At 41.5% G+C, this 15,625-nt stretch overlaps 1 protein-coding gene across 1 annotated transcript; it reads left to right on the plus strand.

The window, feature by feature from the left end:
* The first annotated feature begins 6,665 nt into the window (after window positions 1–6,665).
* LOC115473988 (C-C chemokine receptor type 5-like) lies at window positions 6,666–14,273 on the plus strand. Its single transcript, XM_030209239.1, has 2 exons — window positions 6,666–6,781; window positions 13,176–14,273. The coding sequence occupies exon 2, from the start codon at window positions 13,176–13,178 to the stop codon at window positions 14,271–14,273; it is 1,098 nt and encodes a 365-aa protein (XP_030065099.1). The 5' UTR covers window positions 6,666–6,781.
* The last annotated feature ends 1,352 nt before the right edge of the window (window positions 14,274–15,625 follow it).

The raw sequence follows: 15,625 nt of genomic DNA on the forward strand, positions 1-15,625 counted from the left end.
TTAGTATATTCAACGTCATCTTAGTCACTTGACAAATCAAAGACAAATTGATTATATGTCCATCATCAGTCTAAAAACCTCCACCTGCCTTTATTAATTCGGATTATTTTCTCTCAAACTTTTTTCATCTTTTAAGCTTTATTTGCTTTTTTACTTTTTTACATATAAAAATAAATCAATTAGCACTTTCCCCTCAATATTCCTGCTTTCCAACGATGAAATGTACTTTCCAACAGTAAAATAATACTTTTTTGATAAACTTTAGCATTAACTGGAACAACAAACAACTTTCTTGTCAGCTTTTTCAGTATCGGCTCTACTCTGCAGAGCCTTTCAGTTTCATATAAGTGCTTCGTTCGTCAGGAAATGCTGGCCACTTTTCTGCCCAAAATAAATTATTCCATCTTCATTCTCAGTTTGCTCATTCGCTTTTTTTAATTCCTGTCCCTTTCCTCAGTGAATGAATTTAATTTTTTATATTTATTAAGATTTATGTACCACCTTTGTGAAGAAATTCACCTAAGGTGGTGTAGAGCAAGAAAAATCTGGACCTAGGTAATAGGCAATTTCAGCAGTAAAAATATTTAAGCAACAGTACATATTATGGTAATAGTATGCTACTTACAATGTTGACACAATGCATCATAGTTTGTAGTTTAGTTTATAGTTTATTTCAATTTGCTAGACCACTCTAGCTGCTAAAGCAGTACACAGCAGTATACAGACTAAAATCAATTTGAAACCGGAAAGGAACTCCAATGAAAATAGTAAAGGTCATAGGAGCCAACTTTTCAAAATTATTGGGTGTGCTAAGCCCAATGGAAATAACCCCTCCCTGGACATATACAAGGAATTTTCTTAATATTGGGGGTGCTCAAGCACCTGCAGCACCCACAGAGTCGGCTCCTATGGTAAAGGTCAGCATTCATACTATACAGTTTAGACAGACAAGCAAGGAGAACAGTAAATGAAGATCTCTAGCTGATGAAGCTCATGCCATCCAATCAGTCTGACCATCCAAAAGCCTTCCTAAAAAGCCAGACCTTCAGGTTGGCCTTGAAGGTTGTAAAGGAAGATTCACTATGCAGGGGAAGTGAGAGATTGTTCCATATATGTGGTGATAGAAAGAAGAAAGCACTGTGCCTAGTAGATTCATAGTGGGCAGCCTTGGGACCAGGAAGGACAAGGTGATGGTCATTGAGCGAGTGAAGGGTGCGAGCAGGTGAATAAGGGATGGTAAGCCATAAGTACATAAGTACATAAGCACTGCCATACTGGGAAAAGACCAAGGGACCATCAAGCCCAGCATCCTGTCTCCGACAGTGGCCAATCCAGGCTTCAAGAACCCAGCAACACCCCCCCCCCCAAAAAAAAAAAAAAAATTAATAATGTTCAATGGACTTTTCCCTCAGGAATCTGTCCAAACCCCCTTTAAATTCTGTAAGGCCAGCTGCTGTCACTACATTCTCCGGCAACGAGTTCCAGAGTCTAACTACATGCTGAGTAAAGAAAAACTTTCTCCTATTTGTTTAAATCTACCATATTCTAGCTTCATCTTGTGTCCCCTGGTTTTGTTGTTGTTTGAAAGTGTAAACAAACGCTTCACATCTGTCCGCTCTACTCCGCTCATTATCTTGTAGACTTCTATCATATCACCCCTCAGCCGCCTTTTCTCCAAGCTGAAGAGCCCTAACCTTCTCAGCCTTTCCTCATAGGGACGTCGTTCCATTCCCTTTATCATTTTCGTCGCCCTTCTCTGCACCTTTTCTAATTCCTTTATATTTTTTTTGAGATGCGGTGACCAGAATTGGACACAATACTCGAGGTGCGGTCGCACCATGGAGCGATACAACGGCATTATAACATCCTCGTGTTAGTTATCCATCCCTTTCCTAATAATACTCAACATTCTGTGTGCTTTCTTAGCCGCGGCAGCACACTGAGCAGACGTTTTTAACATCTTATCAACGATGACTCCCAGATCCCTTTCTAGGTCCTAACGCGGAACCTTGCATGACATAGCTGTAATTCGGGTTCCTCTTACCCACATGCATCACTTTGCACTTGTCAACATTGAACTTCATCTGCCACTTGGATGCCCAATCCCCCAGTCTCGCGAGGTCCTCCTGTAATCTTTCACACTCCTCCTGCGACTTGACGACCCTGAATAATTTTGTGTCATCTGCAAATTTAATTACCTCACTAGTTACTCCCATCTCTAGGTAATTTATAAATATGTTAAAAAGCAGCGGTCCCGACACAGACCCCTGCGGGACCCCACTAACTACCCTTCTCCACTGAAAATACTGACCATTCAACCCTACTCTTTGCTTCCTATCTTTCAACCAGCTCTTAATCCATAGTAATACCCTACCTCCAATCCCATGACTCTCCAGTTTCCTCAGGAGTCTTTCATGAGGCACTTTGTCAAATGCCTTTTGAAAATCCAGATACACAATATCCACCAGCTCCCCATTGTCCACATGTTTGTTCACCCCCTCAAAAAAATGCAGTAGATTGGTGAGGCAAGACTTCCCTTCACTAAATCCGTGCTGACTTTGTCTCATCAGCCCATGTTTTTGTACATGCTCTGTAATTTTATTCTTGATAATAGCCTCTACCATTTTGCCCGGTACCGACGTCAGACTCACCGGTCTATAATTTCCTGAATCTGCTCTGGAACCCTTTTTAAAAATCGGCGTAACATTGGCTACCCTCCAGCCTTCCGGTACCACACTCGATTTTAGGGATAGATTGCATATTACTAACAGTAGCTCTACAAGTTCATTTTTCAGTTCTATCAATACTCTGGGATGAATACCATCAGGTTTGGCGATTTACTACTCTTCAGTTTGCAGAACTGACCCATTACATCCTCCAAGTTTACAGAGAATTCGTTGAGTTTCTCCGACTTGCCTGCTTCAAATATGTTTTCCGGCACCGGTGTCCCTCCCAAATCCTCCTCAGTGAAGACCGAAGCATAGAATTAATTTAATTTCTCCGCTATGGCTCGGTCTTCCCTGATCGCCCCTTTAACACCATTTTCGTCCAGCGACCCAACCGATTCTTTAGCCGGCTTCCGGCTTCCTGCTTTTAATGTATCTAAAAAAATTTTACTATGTATTTTCGCTTCTAACGCTAACTTTTTTTCAAAGTCCTTTTTTGCCCTCCTTATCTCCGCTTTGCATTTGGCTTGGCATTCCTTATGTTTTATCTTGTTACTTTCAGTCGGTTCTCTTCTCCACTTCCTGAAGGATTGTTTTTTGGTTCTAATGACTTCCTTTACCTTACTGTTTAGCCATGCCAGCTGACGTTTGGTCTTTTTTCCCCTTTTTCTAATACGCGGAATATATTTGTCCTGTACCTCCAGAATAGTGTTTTTAAACAGCATCCACGCCTGATGCAAGTTTTTTACCCTGCGAGCTGCACCTTTCAGTCTTTTTTTCACTGTTTTTCTCATTTTGTCGTAATCATCTTTTCTAAAGTTAAACGCTAGTGTATTTGATTTCCTAAGTTCACTTACTTCAATGCCAATATCAAAAGTGATCATATTATGATCACTGTTATCAAGCCATGCTAGATAATCCAGAAGTCCAAAGCAAAGCACGTTAAAGGTTAAGGTTGCTATCTTAAATATTATCTGCTAATCAACAGGTAACCAGTGGTGTTTTAACAGAGGATTGACGTGATCTGAACGACAGGCATGGCACAGAATTCTGACAACAGTGTTCTCAAGAGTTTGCAGTTGTTTTCAAGAAGGTTGGGGTAGGCCTGCATAAACTACATTACAGTAGTCAAGATGTGAGGTGAAGAAGGAGAGAATACGAGCATTAAAATCATTGTGATTGAAAAGGTGACGAACTGCACGAAGCTGACAAAAAAGAAGGAAAGAAACTTTTGCCAGGTGCGATATTTGGGGATTAAAGGAGCGAGAGGAGTCCCAAATGATCCCAAGATACCAGAAACTAATGACCGGGAAAATTTGTGACCCAAGTAGAGTGAGGGGTGAGGATGGGAGAGTTAGAGAACCTGAGAACCAACAGGCGACAGTCTTGTCCGGATTAAAAATCATATGATTCTCAATCAGCCATTGAGTGTCTGAGTCTAGGCAGGATTGGAGTGGGGCAATTGAAGAGGGAGAAGAACGGATAGATAAGGAGGATGACATCTGCATAATAATAAGCTGAAGTATTGAAAGACTGGATGAAGGTTACAAGGGGACTTAGAAACAGGTAAATCCCCTGTCAAGTGTAAAGGTTTGCATTAGTGTTGGAAGGAAGACATTCAGCAATCCATCTCAGATAAGCTATGGGAGCAGATATGGGGTTCCTTATTTAAATGTTCCAGATCTTCATCAACTTTGCAATCTTTGTATTTTTTTATGCATAGATCTTTGTGGATGCTCCTCAAGCTGCATATAATTGATTCTTCTACTTCTAACTTGTGCTGGTCCTGTCTGTCTCAGCAAGGCAATCTTATGCACCTTGTATTTTATTGTATATGTATTCAAAAATACTGGAAAGAAATATGGTCATTGCTAGTAGATATTTTCCATCTTCCTGGCTCAATAACTTATAAACATGTGACACTTAAAGGCCAATGCTTGAAAGCTCTGGTTATGGGAAGCTGGAATTTGGAATCTACTCCATCTCTGGTGAAATGACTGACTAAACTTTGGTACTCCATCTGTGAAATGGAGCACTTAGAGGCCCTGCTTAAATTGGAACTGGCCTGGCATCCATTTCTCTCAAAGTGCTGTTGCTTTTGCTTGGGATTTCAATAAAGCACTCTAAAAAAATTTTTTTAAATACATTTTAAAAAGTACAAAATTCTAGAGCAGTAAAATAAAGCATGAAAAGCAACAAACCTGTCCAGAATTCAGTTCACTGATTTCTGGAATAAAATCAGGTGGCTGATGCACTAAGGTGCAATATTTTATCATAAAATTAACTTTGCGCATTAATTTTCTTTTACTTGCATTCCCACAGCCAGGACAAAGGTTCTGACCATGGAAAAACAAGTATTATATTATGCAATATTTATCCATAGGATGCAGATGAACTAGGAGTTATTTGCACATTGTAGCATCTGGATTTGTAGATTAGGAGTTATGGTTGACTCTAACATTAAAAGTCCCCATAGCAGGAATTGTAAGAAAATACTTTGGCAACTGAGACACTTATGGCGGCAGTCATCATTTTTTGTCTGCCACCAGCATCATGCCCAGGTATTCAATGTGGGATCATGTCTGGGGCACTGGCATTGAATATCCGTGTTTGTACGGCTAACTGTCCCTTATCCAGTTTAGTGCGATATTTGTCCAGTTAACTTAAGCGGTTACATGCTAAATATTGGCACTTAACCACATAAGTGCCATCTCTGCCCCCGGATGCCCACAAAATAGCCGACTTTGTGTTTGGCAGTTAATGCTGATATTCAAAGGCACCAACCAGTTAAGTGCTGCTGAATATCAGCGGATAGCCCTGCATAAGCTAGGAGCCTCTCCTGCCCAGTTAGATCACTGAGGGATCTAACTGAGGGATTTTACATGATGTACTTGTGTGATTTTCTGTTTTTATATATTTCATATTTCATATGTATGTGCAGTAAGTGAGTTCCATGATATTAGTGTTATTCAGTGGCGGCCCTACCATTAGGTCAACTGAGATGAGGGACTCAGGTGGCATGCTTCTGAGGCGGCATCTCCCCTCCTTCCTTTCCCAACCTTCTTTATCAAGCTTACTTTTTTTTTGTTTGTTTTTTAAAAGGCGGCGGTGGCAGCAGCAGCAATTCCCATAGGCTGCCCTGCCGCCAGTCCCGGTCCCTTCCCTCTAGTATGGCTCACCTCCGAGTAAACAGGAAGTTACTTCAGAGAGGCAGGCCGCAGTAGAGCGAAGGGACTGGGAATGGTGGCAGGGCAGCCTATGGGAATCGCTGCTGCCGCTGTCACCACCGCCTTTAAAAAAAAAGTAAGTTTGAAGAAGGGGGTTGGGGAAGGAATGGAAGGGGGGAGATGTCAGATCATGGTGGGGGCAGAAGAGGAGGAGCCTGGGCGGCAGCTCATTTCTCACCTCAGGCGGCAGATTGTCTTGGGCCATCCCTGGTGCTATTAGTTTTAAATTTAAAAAAAAACCATACCCCTGATATTCTGCCAGCCGCATTCAGCATTTGTAAAGGCACTAACTGCCACCACCTGAATTCGACCTTGATATTCAATGGCAGGCCTAATCCGGACACTGGCATTGAATATCCAGGCACTGCTGAGCTGCTGGATGTTATTCTGGTATCAACAGATATTCAGACCAGCCAAGATAAAGTTAGGGTAAACCTTTTGCTCTCCTAACTTTACCCAAAGACTTATCTGATTAGTGAACTGAAAATCACCATTAATGGGGTAACTCCCGGCTCTGCTCCTGGACTGTCCCAGCACAAATTGGATAGTGCCACAACAGCCGAAGCAGATATTCAGCGGCACTTTCTGATTAAATATCACTAAATATTTGCTCTAGGCCCTGCCTGTGGGATTTAACTGTGCAGGAGCCTTCCTACCCAGTTAAATCCCACTGAATACCCTATAATGAATGTGATATGCTTCTTTTGTCCTCACATGCACATCCTGATGAGCTCTGTTTTTTTAATCTAAGGTCTCAGAATTCACAGCAACTTCTCTGGCAAGTGGACTCCTTCTGAACTGACAGTTCTCTTTCTTTACACCAGCAAGAGGATAACAATATAGAACTGTTTGATTTGCCATCTTCAGTGCATCCCATCAAAATACTGGGTAAATCACTATTGCTAAATGGATTTTATTATTATTGTTGTTTTTCATTATTAAAAAGTGGGTACAATATCATATATTAGAGAGATGCACACAGGGAAAATAATTTCGCTTATTTTCAGTTCGTTTGACATGATTTCCTGATTTTCAGACCTCATATGTTAGTGTTGTCAATTAATATCAACTGATGTACTACTGTAGCTGAAAGCACTATTGTTTGCGCATTGGACATAAAGGCATGGCAGTGTCTGACACCAGTTTTCAACCTAAAGCAATTTGAATTATGGCACAGTAAGAAATAAAACAGAGGGTAAGAAGAGAGAAGGAGCAGGAGATAGATGGGATTGGGAGGGGGGAGGGGATATGAGAAAAAGGGCAAGAAAAAGGGATGATGTAGGAAAAGGTTGAGACATAATGTGAATGACCTGGAAGACTGGAGAGAGGATAAGAGACATTGAAAAAGGATTGGGGTACTGGTGAGGGGTATAGGAGAAGGGGATAAGTCTCTGAAGGGGGTTGAGTTATGGTAGAAAGGGGTTAAAAAGATGGTGAAAGATAAGTTATTGGGCATGGGGTAAGGCAGAAGAGTGGCCTTGGAGGCAAGGGAAGGAAGGAGAGACTTGGATGGAGCTGGGACTGATAGGGTGATGAGATGCAGAGAAGGGTAGATGAGGGCAAAGGGGGTGAGTACAGAGTATGGGAAGGGAATGGGGGGCTAATGAAGTGGGTGAAAGATGGGGGAGGTATTTAGGAGACTGGGTAAGGGAGAAACAGAGGGGGGAATGGGAGTGCTGGAGAGGGAATGAGAGGGAGATGGTAAAAGCCAGTAGGTAGATGGATACTAAGGACTAAAGAGTGAGAGAAAAGTTGGGGGGAGGGGGGAACGTAAAATGAAACATCAGTGCCAGACAGATGCAAAGAAGGACAGGAAGACAAGAGAAGAGTGAAGAAATGGAAAGTCAACTTTGAAAAGAATTTAGGAGAAGACTGATACATGGAAAGTGGAGACTAGGACCAGACCAACTAGAAAAATAGAATGCTCAGACAACGAAGGTAGAAAAGAAAACATTCTTTTTATTTAATGCGTTTTAAGGACTAAGATGTGCCTGCATTATGAAATGTACATTTGTTTTCTATTGTTGTATTTTGCAGAGTACAGGAGAAAATACATTTCTGTTTCTCTTTTACCAGTATTTGCACTGCTTACAGAGTCTGGTTTTCTTGAAGAGATCTATATTTCAGTTTTTGTGGGCATATTTTTTGTGGTTCCCTATTTTGTATCACATGAGGGTCTGTCCATGTTCTGGATATATGACTGGCGTGACGGATTCTGCTAGCATGTAGTGTTTGCGTAGGAATGTGTAACAGTCCAGCTTGTTAACAGTTTTCCTGTAGCAGGTATACTGGTGCTCTAGGGTCCAGTGTAAAATTTATAGCACTGTCTTTTCATAGGTGGGTTAAGACTGTTGTGTGTTAAGTTTTCTGTATAGGTTTTGAGTGTCTCTTTGTAGGGTTTTGTGTCTGGCCCTATTGTTTTTGATATACTGGCTTCAAATTCAGCATTTTAGCCTGGTGTGTGTGTGTGTGTGTGTGTGTGTGTGTTTATTGATTTTATTAATAGCCATAACGAATACGAGCACGCAGCTCTGGAACGCATTGCCACGTAACCTGAAAACGGTCCATGAATTGACCAATTTCCGTAAACTATTGAAAACCTATCTCTTCGACAAGATATATCACAAAGATCAACATGTGTAACTGTATAATCTTTAAAACATCCAGAACTGTCTTATAATGTCTTTTGCTTTATCACTATCATGTATTTCACCACCATGTAATAAAAAAACCCTCTGTAAAACCAAATGTATATTCTCTTCTATTTCCAGGATCCATGATGAATTGTAAGCCACATTGAGCCTGCAAAGAGGTGGGATAATGTGGGATACAAATGCAATAAATGAAATGAATGAAATGATAATATGTATGAGATGTATATATGCAAATGAATATGCAAATGTGCCAAGCCACATTTGCCCCCCCCCCCCCCCAAATGAAACAGTCAAACTACGCCCATGCTTCAGCAGCAACTTCATCATTATTTTTCCTACCACCAAAGTGAGGCTTACCGGCCTGTAATTTCCCACTTCTTTCCTTTCCCTGCTTTTTGTTAAGAGGGACCACATCTGCTCATCTTAAATCCTATAGAATTTCTTCCTAAAGATCTATTAAATAAATCCTTAAGAGGTCCTGCCAAAATTTCTCTGAGCTCCATCAGCATTCTGGGATGTATCACCCCATAGCGTTGTCCACTTTCAGATTTTCAAGTTGCTTATAAATGCATTTCATCTGTGAACAGTGCTATATCCACTCCATTCCCAGATACACCTTTGGCAGTCGACCACAGTCCTCCTCCAGGATTTTCCTCCATGAACACCAAAGAGAAGCATTTGGATCCTTATCACTCTCCATTTAACAGTTTCCAGCATCTTTCAGCTTTACTATTCCATTTCTAGCTTTCCTCCTTTCTTAGGGTTACCATACTTCCAGTTTTACCTGGACATGTCCTCTTTTTGAGGACACCATGGGATGTCTGGGTGGGTTTTCCAGCCTGCCCGTCTGGGTTTGCAGGCAGGATGGCTTGCAATCAAGCAAGTGAGCTGGCCTCAGGGTGTCCTGTTCTCCCCTCCCCTCCTGTACCTCATTGTCGTGCCCTGGTGGTCTAGTGGCCTCCGGGAGGCCACAAGACTTCTGCAGAAGTCTTGCGAGGTCACTGCTTGAACTCTCTGCAGCCATTTTGAAGTAGCGCTGGGAGTAAGAGATCTGTGGCAGTGCCAGGCAGGGAAGAGAGGGCTCTTTCCTGCCCCGAAGAGGCTACAAGACTACTAGGCACAATAAAGTACAGGATGGGAGGAGAGAGGATGTGGATGGAGTGAGCTATAAAAAAAGGTCGGTGGAGGGAGGCTGGAAAAAAGATTGGGGGAGAAGGAAGGAATCTGGCTTTCTTAGGGGGGGGGGTCAAAGTGGCACTGCAGTGCAGGGGCGTGGTGGGATGTGACAGGGGTGTGTGGCAGGGTATGACAGTTGTCCTCTTTTTTATCACGGCAAGTATGGTAACTCTATCATTTCCCCAATATATCTGAAAAGGTTCTTGTGATCTCTCTTTACATCCTTGACCATTTTTTCTTCTGCTTTTGCTAGATTCATTTCCATCTTTGCTTCTTTGTGTTTTATCCAGTAATCTTTTCCATGGTCCACTTATGCCTGTATAAAGTAGGATCCCATAACCAGCCCCAGAAGCACACAAATACCAATGCACTTTACACCTGCTCCAAAAAAAGGTGTAAATTTGTCTTGTGGTCTATTTATATACCTGCATATTTTATAAATTACAGTTGGATGTTGCAACTCCACTCCCACCCAAACTAGCCCCTAGGAATACTCTGTGGTGTGCATAAAGGTACATGCAATCTATTGGGAAAAGGTAGTTTTTTTGCCATGCAGCTTGACAAAAATGGGGGGTTTCCACTTAATATTGACTATATGTAGAAAACTATGAGTAAAATCTTTTATAAAATTACCCCATGTAGAATACTGCATAAATGCAATATACACCCATGAAATGTTATAATAGTCATGTCCCAGTAATAAAATATACTTTCTCTGTCGACAAGCAACATTGAATCAGGCAAACAAGCGATTGACATCATCCAATGATGCCAGGACAGATCAGCTCTTGCACAGCTCATAACTTAGTAAGAAAACTTCTAAGCATATGGAGCCATTCCAGCACACAAGGTTGCTCATTTTCAAAGCACATAGACATACAAAGTTAGATAGTAAACTATGTAACTATCATGTAAGTCTATGTGCTTTGAAAGTAAGCTTCAAACTCTCCTAAACCATTCAGACTTTTTCTTCCATTTTGCCAAATAGACATGCGTCATAGGTCTCCCAACAAATGCCTTTGTGGTTTTATTTAAAATTTCAGGTTACTATTGACGTTCCTTGACATTATCAAGCTTTAGGGAATTGCAACTAAGTTTTTATTTGGGTAGAATCTCATCTTTTCATCTGTACCTTCTTTGTAGGGCTACCGAGAGGGAGTGTAGGGGGCAAGATTCCCTAAGCTCAACCTCCAAGGGGGGCCCAACACCAGCAAGGCTTCTGGAAGCAGGTGTAACCCATGGTTTGTTTAAGAACATGATAGAGTGGGTCCCCAGATAGCAGGTCATTAGGGGAGTGACTGGAGGACCCGGGAGGAGCTCACAGGATATATAAGGGAAAACTTGTGGGAAGGATTTTGCCCCTGGTTCTGCCTATTGATAAAGTAACCAGCTCTGGATGTGAGAGTTATATGTTACTGTCAGTTTCCGCTGCCAGATGACCCACTGCAAGAGAAGGGGAAGTCCAGTAGCATTGTAACCAGCGGATTGATTATCTGGACAGTATAAATTACACCAGCCATTATAGGAGCCAGAAACTCAGCAGATTGGGGAGTCCGGCCGTAACTGGGGCTCGGGTGGAATTGTAGTCTACCCCTGGCTGATAGCAAGATCTTTGGGGTGGCAGCCCAAAGGGAATATGCTGTTACTGGAAGTCCAGCCTGGATGGCATTGAAGTACATCGGGAGTGTGAAATGCGCTCTAGGTTTTGATTGAGCTGCAGGACAGGCATGAGGGTTAAGCATGTGTATTAGCCCAGATATATATTATTGCTTATGATCATCCGGAGAGCAATATGAATTATAACTGACTGTAAGAAGACCAATGCAGTGAAAACCATTAGTTAAGAGTTAATAAATGTTCCAGTTCTTTTAAATCCTCTGAGTGTGGTGTGGTTCCTGAGTGGATAAGCTGATGGGGCCAGAGTGAGTAAGTGACAATAACATGCAGTGTCTCTCGAGCCCCTTCTAACCTGGGATAGCAGGACTGGGTTACATAGGCAGAAGGTTCTGCTCCCTCTGTCTGCCTCCCTCCTGCTCCTGTGTGTCGGGACCTGGGTTAACACAATATCCCAGGTCCTGACACACAGGAGCAGGAGAGTGACAGACCGAGAGAGAAGCAGGGGGCGGGGCAGCTGCGGCCCCAGTAGGGGGTGGCGGTGACCCAAGTGGGAGGGGCTGTGGCCGTGCCCTGGGCCCGGCTCTGTCTCTTGGTTTTTGTGCAGTGGCTTTGGTAGCCAGAGACTTTCTTTTCTCTTAGTAGATGTAGCTTAGTTTTAGAGGCAAAAACCAAGCCTATTTCCTGTAGAAGTGGTACAGTGGCCATGGAGCATGAGCCAAAGACAAGGCTGCTCCCACTGGGATTAGTATTTATACCAACACAGTTTTCCCTTGAAAAGATGTCTGCTCTTACCACTGTCAATTGCAAATAGAATAGCCACCCTCTGTTCAAGAAGCTGTCAGAGTATTCTAAGTCAAAATGTCATTGAACAGTTCCTAGCAGCAGAACCTAAGGACCTCTACATACATATTTATACCTCTGCTCCATATGTTCTTCATTTGATATAGGAGTGCCTTATAATGATTTGTGCTCATGATTTAAGCTGTGCCTTCTTTTCAAGTTCTCTGCTATGCTCTGTGATATGGATGAGTTTTTCTTCAGTTACAAAGTTACAATTTGTCCAGAAGAACTAATTGCTTCAGTGCAATAAATTCATGTATCTAAGATCCTTTGTATTTGCTCATTTCCATACTTTTACTCCTATCACTCCACAAGGGGAATGCCTATAAAAAAAGAAAGAGAATGAAGGGGACTGACCATAGATATACCCCTTAGTCTTCTCCCCATCCTCCATTATTAATTCTTATAAAATAGTCTTTTCACATCTTCTCTGATGTCTTTAGCTACACAGCAGTAGCCCAGTTGCTTGCATATTTAATTAAATAAATAATTTGGACAATTAGAATTCCACCAGTTGAATGTTCTCATTTGAAGCTGAGTTTTTCCACCATTTATTCCTTTAAGTACGTATTCAACAGCAGAGCTAAAAACAAATAAACAAACAAACAAACAAAAAGAAGCAATATAAGCAAATAAGCAGAATTCATCAGTCAACACTGTTTCCCCCCATCGACCATGCACCTCCTTTGTGCATCTGGCCAAGCCGCATGAACTTTATCTTTTAAAAGTTTTCTATGCCTTTTTATTACAGTCTTTTCTAGGCCCATTTTTAGGTTTTAGCATTCACCTGAAATCTCATTTACCTGGATAATTATTCAAATAGCATGTCAACAGTTTAGTAAAAGGTCCTCTTTAATACATAGGTCCCAGAGAATTAAAATGAACAATTTAGATTGCTTTGTAGTTTGGCTATAACTTATTTTTACCACTGGTTGTCACCTTGTAGCCCTTTATTTGTGATCTGTGTTCAATTAGCATTAATTTTTATTTTCCAGATGTCTGGGTACCTCGAGATGAACCACACAATGGATTACCCCTTCGATGGTGTCTTAACAACGGAGTACATCTATGATGAGTCCAACACACCATGTCAAAAGCATGACATCAAAAAATTTGCATCCCAGTTTCTTCCCCCATTTTATTCCCTGGTGTTCCTTTTTGGGTTGTTAGGGAATGGATTGGTCATTCTCATCCTGATCAAATACAAAAAGCTTCGAAGCATGACTGACATCTACCTTTTAAATTTGGCCATTTCTGATTTGCTGCTTGTTCTCTCTTTACCATTTTGGGCTTACTATGCTGCTAAGGAATGGGTGTTTGGTGACGAAGGATGCAAAATTCTTTCAGGTGTCTACCTCATGGGGTACTATGGTGGCATTTTTTTTATTGTGCTCCTAACGGTAGATAGATATCTGGCGATTGTCCATGCTGTGTTTGCCTTGAAAGCAAGAACACGTACGTACGGTATCATTACGGCTGTTGTCCTGTGGATTATGGTGATATTAGTCTCTTTTCCAGGGTTCATATTTCATAAGGCTCAAAAGGAAGCCAGCCATTACACCTGCAGCCCCCACTACCCCAGCAAGGAAGAAAAGTCATGGAAACTTTTCTTCATTCTCCAGATGAACATCCTGGGCCTGGTGATCCCACTGGGCGTTATGATTTTCTGCTACACTTTAATTTTAAAAACATTGTTTAGGTGCAGGAGTGAGAAAAACAAGCATAAAGCAGTCAGACTCATTTTTGTCATCATGCTAGTCTTCTTTCTGTTCTGGACACCACATAATGTTGTTTACCTGCTCTTGGCCTTTCACGACAAATGGTCTCTGAATAACTGTGAAAGCAGCAAAACCCTGGACCTAGCTGTTCAGTGTACAGAAGTGATTTCATTTTTCCACTGTTGTCTAAATCCTCTGATCTATGCTTTTGCTGGTGAGAAGTTTAGAATATACCTCTCTAGCTTTTTCCGAAAGCTCATACCAAGCCATTATCATTGTGCCTACTGCCCCGGTCTCTCTGCTGAGACAACAGAGCAGCACAGCTCTGCGTACACACCATCCACCACTGATCATGACATATCTGCAGTCATTTAAAATAATGGTGACCCCCCCCCCGGTTATTCAATACCAGAATGTTTCTAGTGACCGGCATTGAATATTCGGGGGGGGGGGGGGGGTTGGCCGGCAAATCAGTTAAGTGAATATTCAGCACTGGCTGGTTAAGTTTATAGTGGTCAAATGTCGGACAGCTATTTAGGTGATCTGATTTGGCTGCTAAAGGTAGCCGACCAGCGCTAGAATATTTGCGGATATCCTGCTATATCACATTATGTAGCCGGTTAGCCACTATGTGCTAATCACAAATATTTAGCAGAGATGACTGGCTGTCTCTCGCTGAATATTAGTGGTTATCCTTCGAAATGCTAACTAACTGGTCAGGAGCTGTTCCTGGCTGCTTAAATAGTGCTGAATATTGGCTGGGAGGGGCATTTTCGAAAGAAATGTCTAAGTTGGGATTTGGACGTCTTTGTAAAATGTCCAAATCCGGAGGTGGGGAAAAGCGTATTTTGGAAAAAAAAAGGACGAAAAAAGTAGAAAACCAGGATATATTTAAATTGTTATCCAAATGTGTAAGCACATTATTTATTTCAGAACATTTATACCCCGCTTTATACCACTATGGACTAGATTCTAAATATCACGCCTAAAAATTTGGCGCCAAAATGAAATTTGCTTAAGCATATTCTATAAAGTATGCCTTTAATTTAGGCGTATACAGAATAAGCCTAAATTCCCATGCAGTTTATAGTATGCACTGAGCACCAGTCCATGTGACTAATTTAGTCACGGCCAATTGCACCAAGTAAAATCTGGTGTAAATCCCAACGCCTAAATTAGGTGCAGAGTGGGCCTATTCTATAATACACATAGATTTTAGAAATGTCCATAACCTGCCCATTCCACACCTACGGCCACTCTCCCTTTTTTGCGACTTAGAATTTACATGCAACATGTTATAGAATACGCTTAGACAGTTAAGCATGTAAATTCTATTTAATTCCAATTAGTGCTAATAATTGGTTGCTAACATCCAATTATCAGTGCTGATTAACTTGTTAACCAATTAGCTTATGCACATTATTACAAAATACGCTTCAATTTCCAAATGGAAATCTCGGCGGAATATAAAGAATCTCTGTGTATACTTGGTGCGTATAATAGGATTAGCACTAGTACGAATAGGAAGTGACATTTGAAACACAAGGGAATTGGATGGAGGATGGATGATTCCAGAGTTAACCATCGAGGAGGGGTTATTGGGTCAGAAACAGAAGAAAAGCCTTATGATACAGTAAATCAGGAAAATTAACACCCCTTTGAGTTTTAGGAGCTTTTTGAGGAAGAAGAGTACAGTTTGAATTTTTGGAAATTGCTGTATTTTGCAT

The sequence above is a fragment of the Microcaecilia unicolor genome, chromosome 1 (assembly GCF_901765095.1).
Source record: "Microcaecilia unicolor chromosome 1, aMicUni1.1, whole genome shotgun sequence".
NCBI classification, from domain to species: domain Eukaryota; kingdom Metazoa; phylum Chordata; class Amphibia; order Gymnophiona; family Siphonopidae; genus Microcaecilia; species Microcaecilia unicolor.

Excerpts from the sequence above, each read along its gene's own strand:
- LOC115473988 (XM_030209239.1), top strand. The coding sequence starts at position 13,176 with ATGTCTGGGTACCTCGAGATGAACCACACAATGGATTACCCCTTCGAT.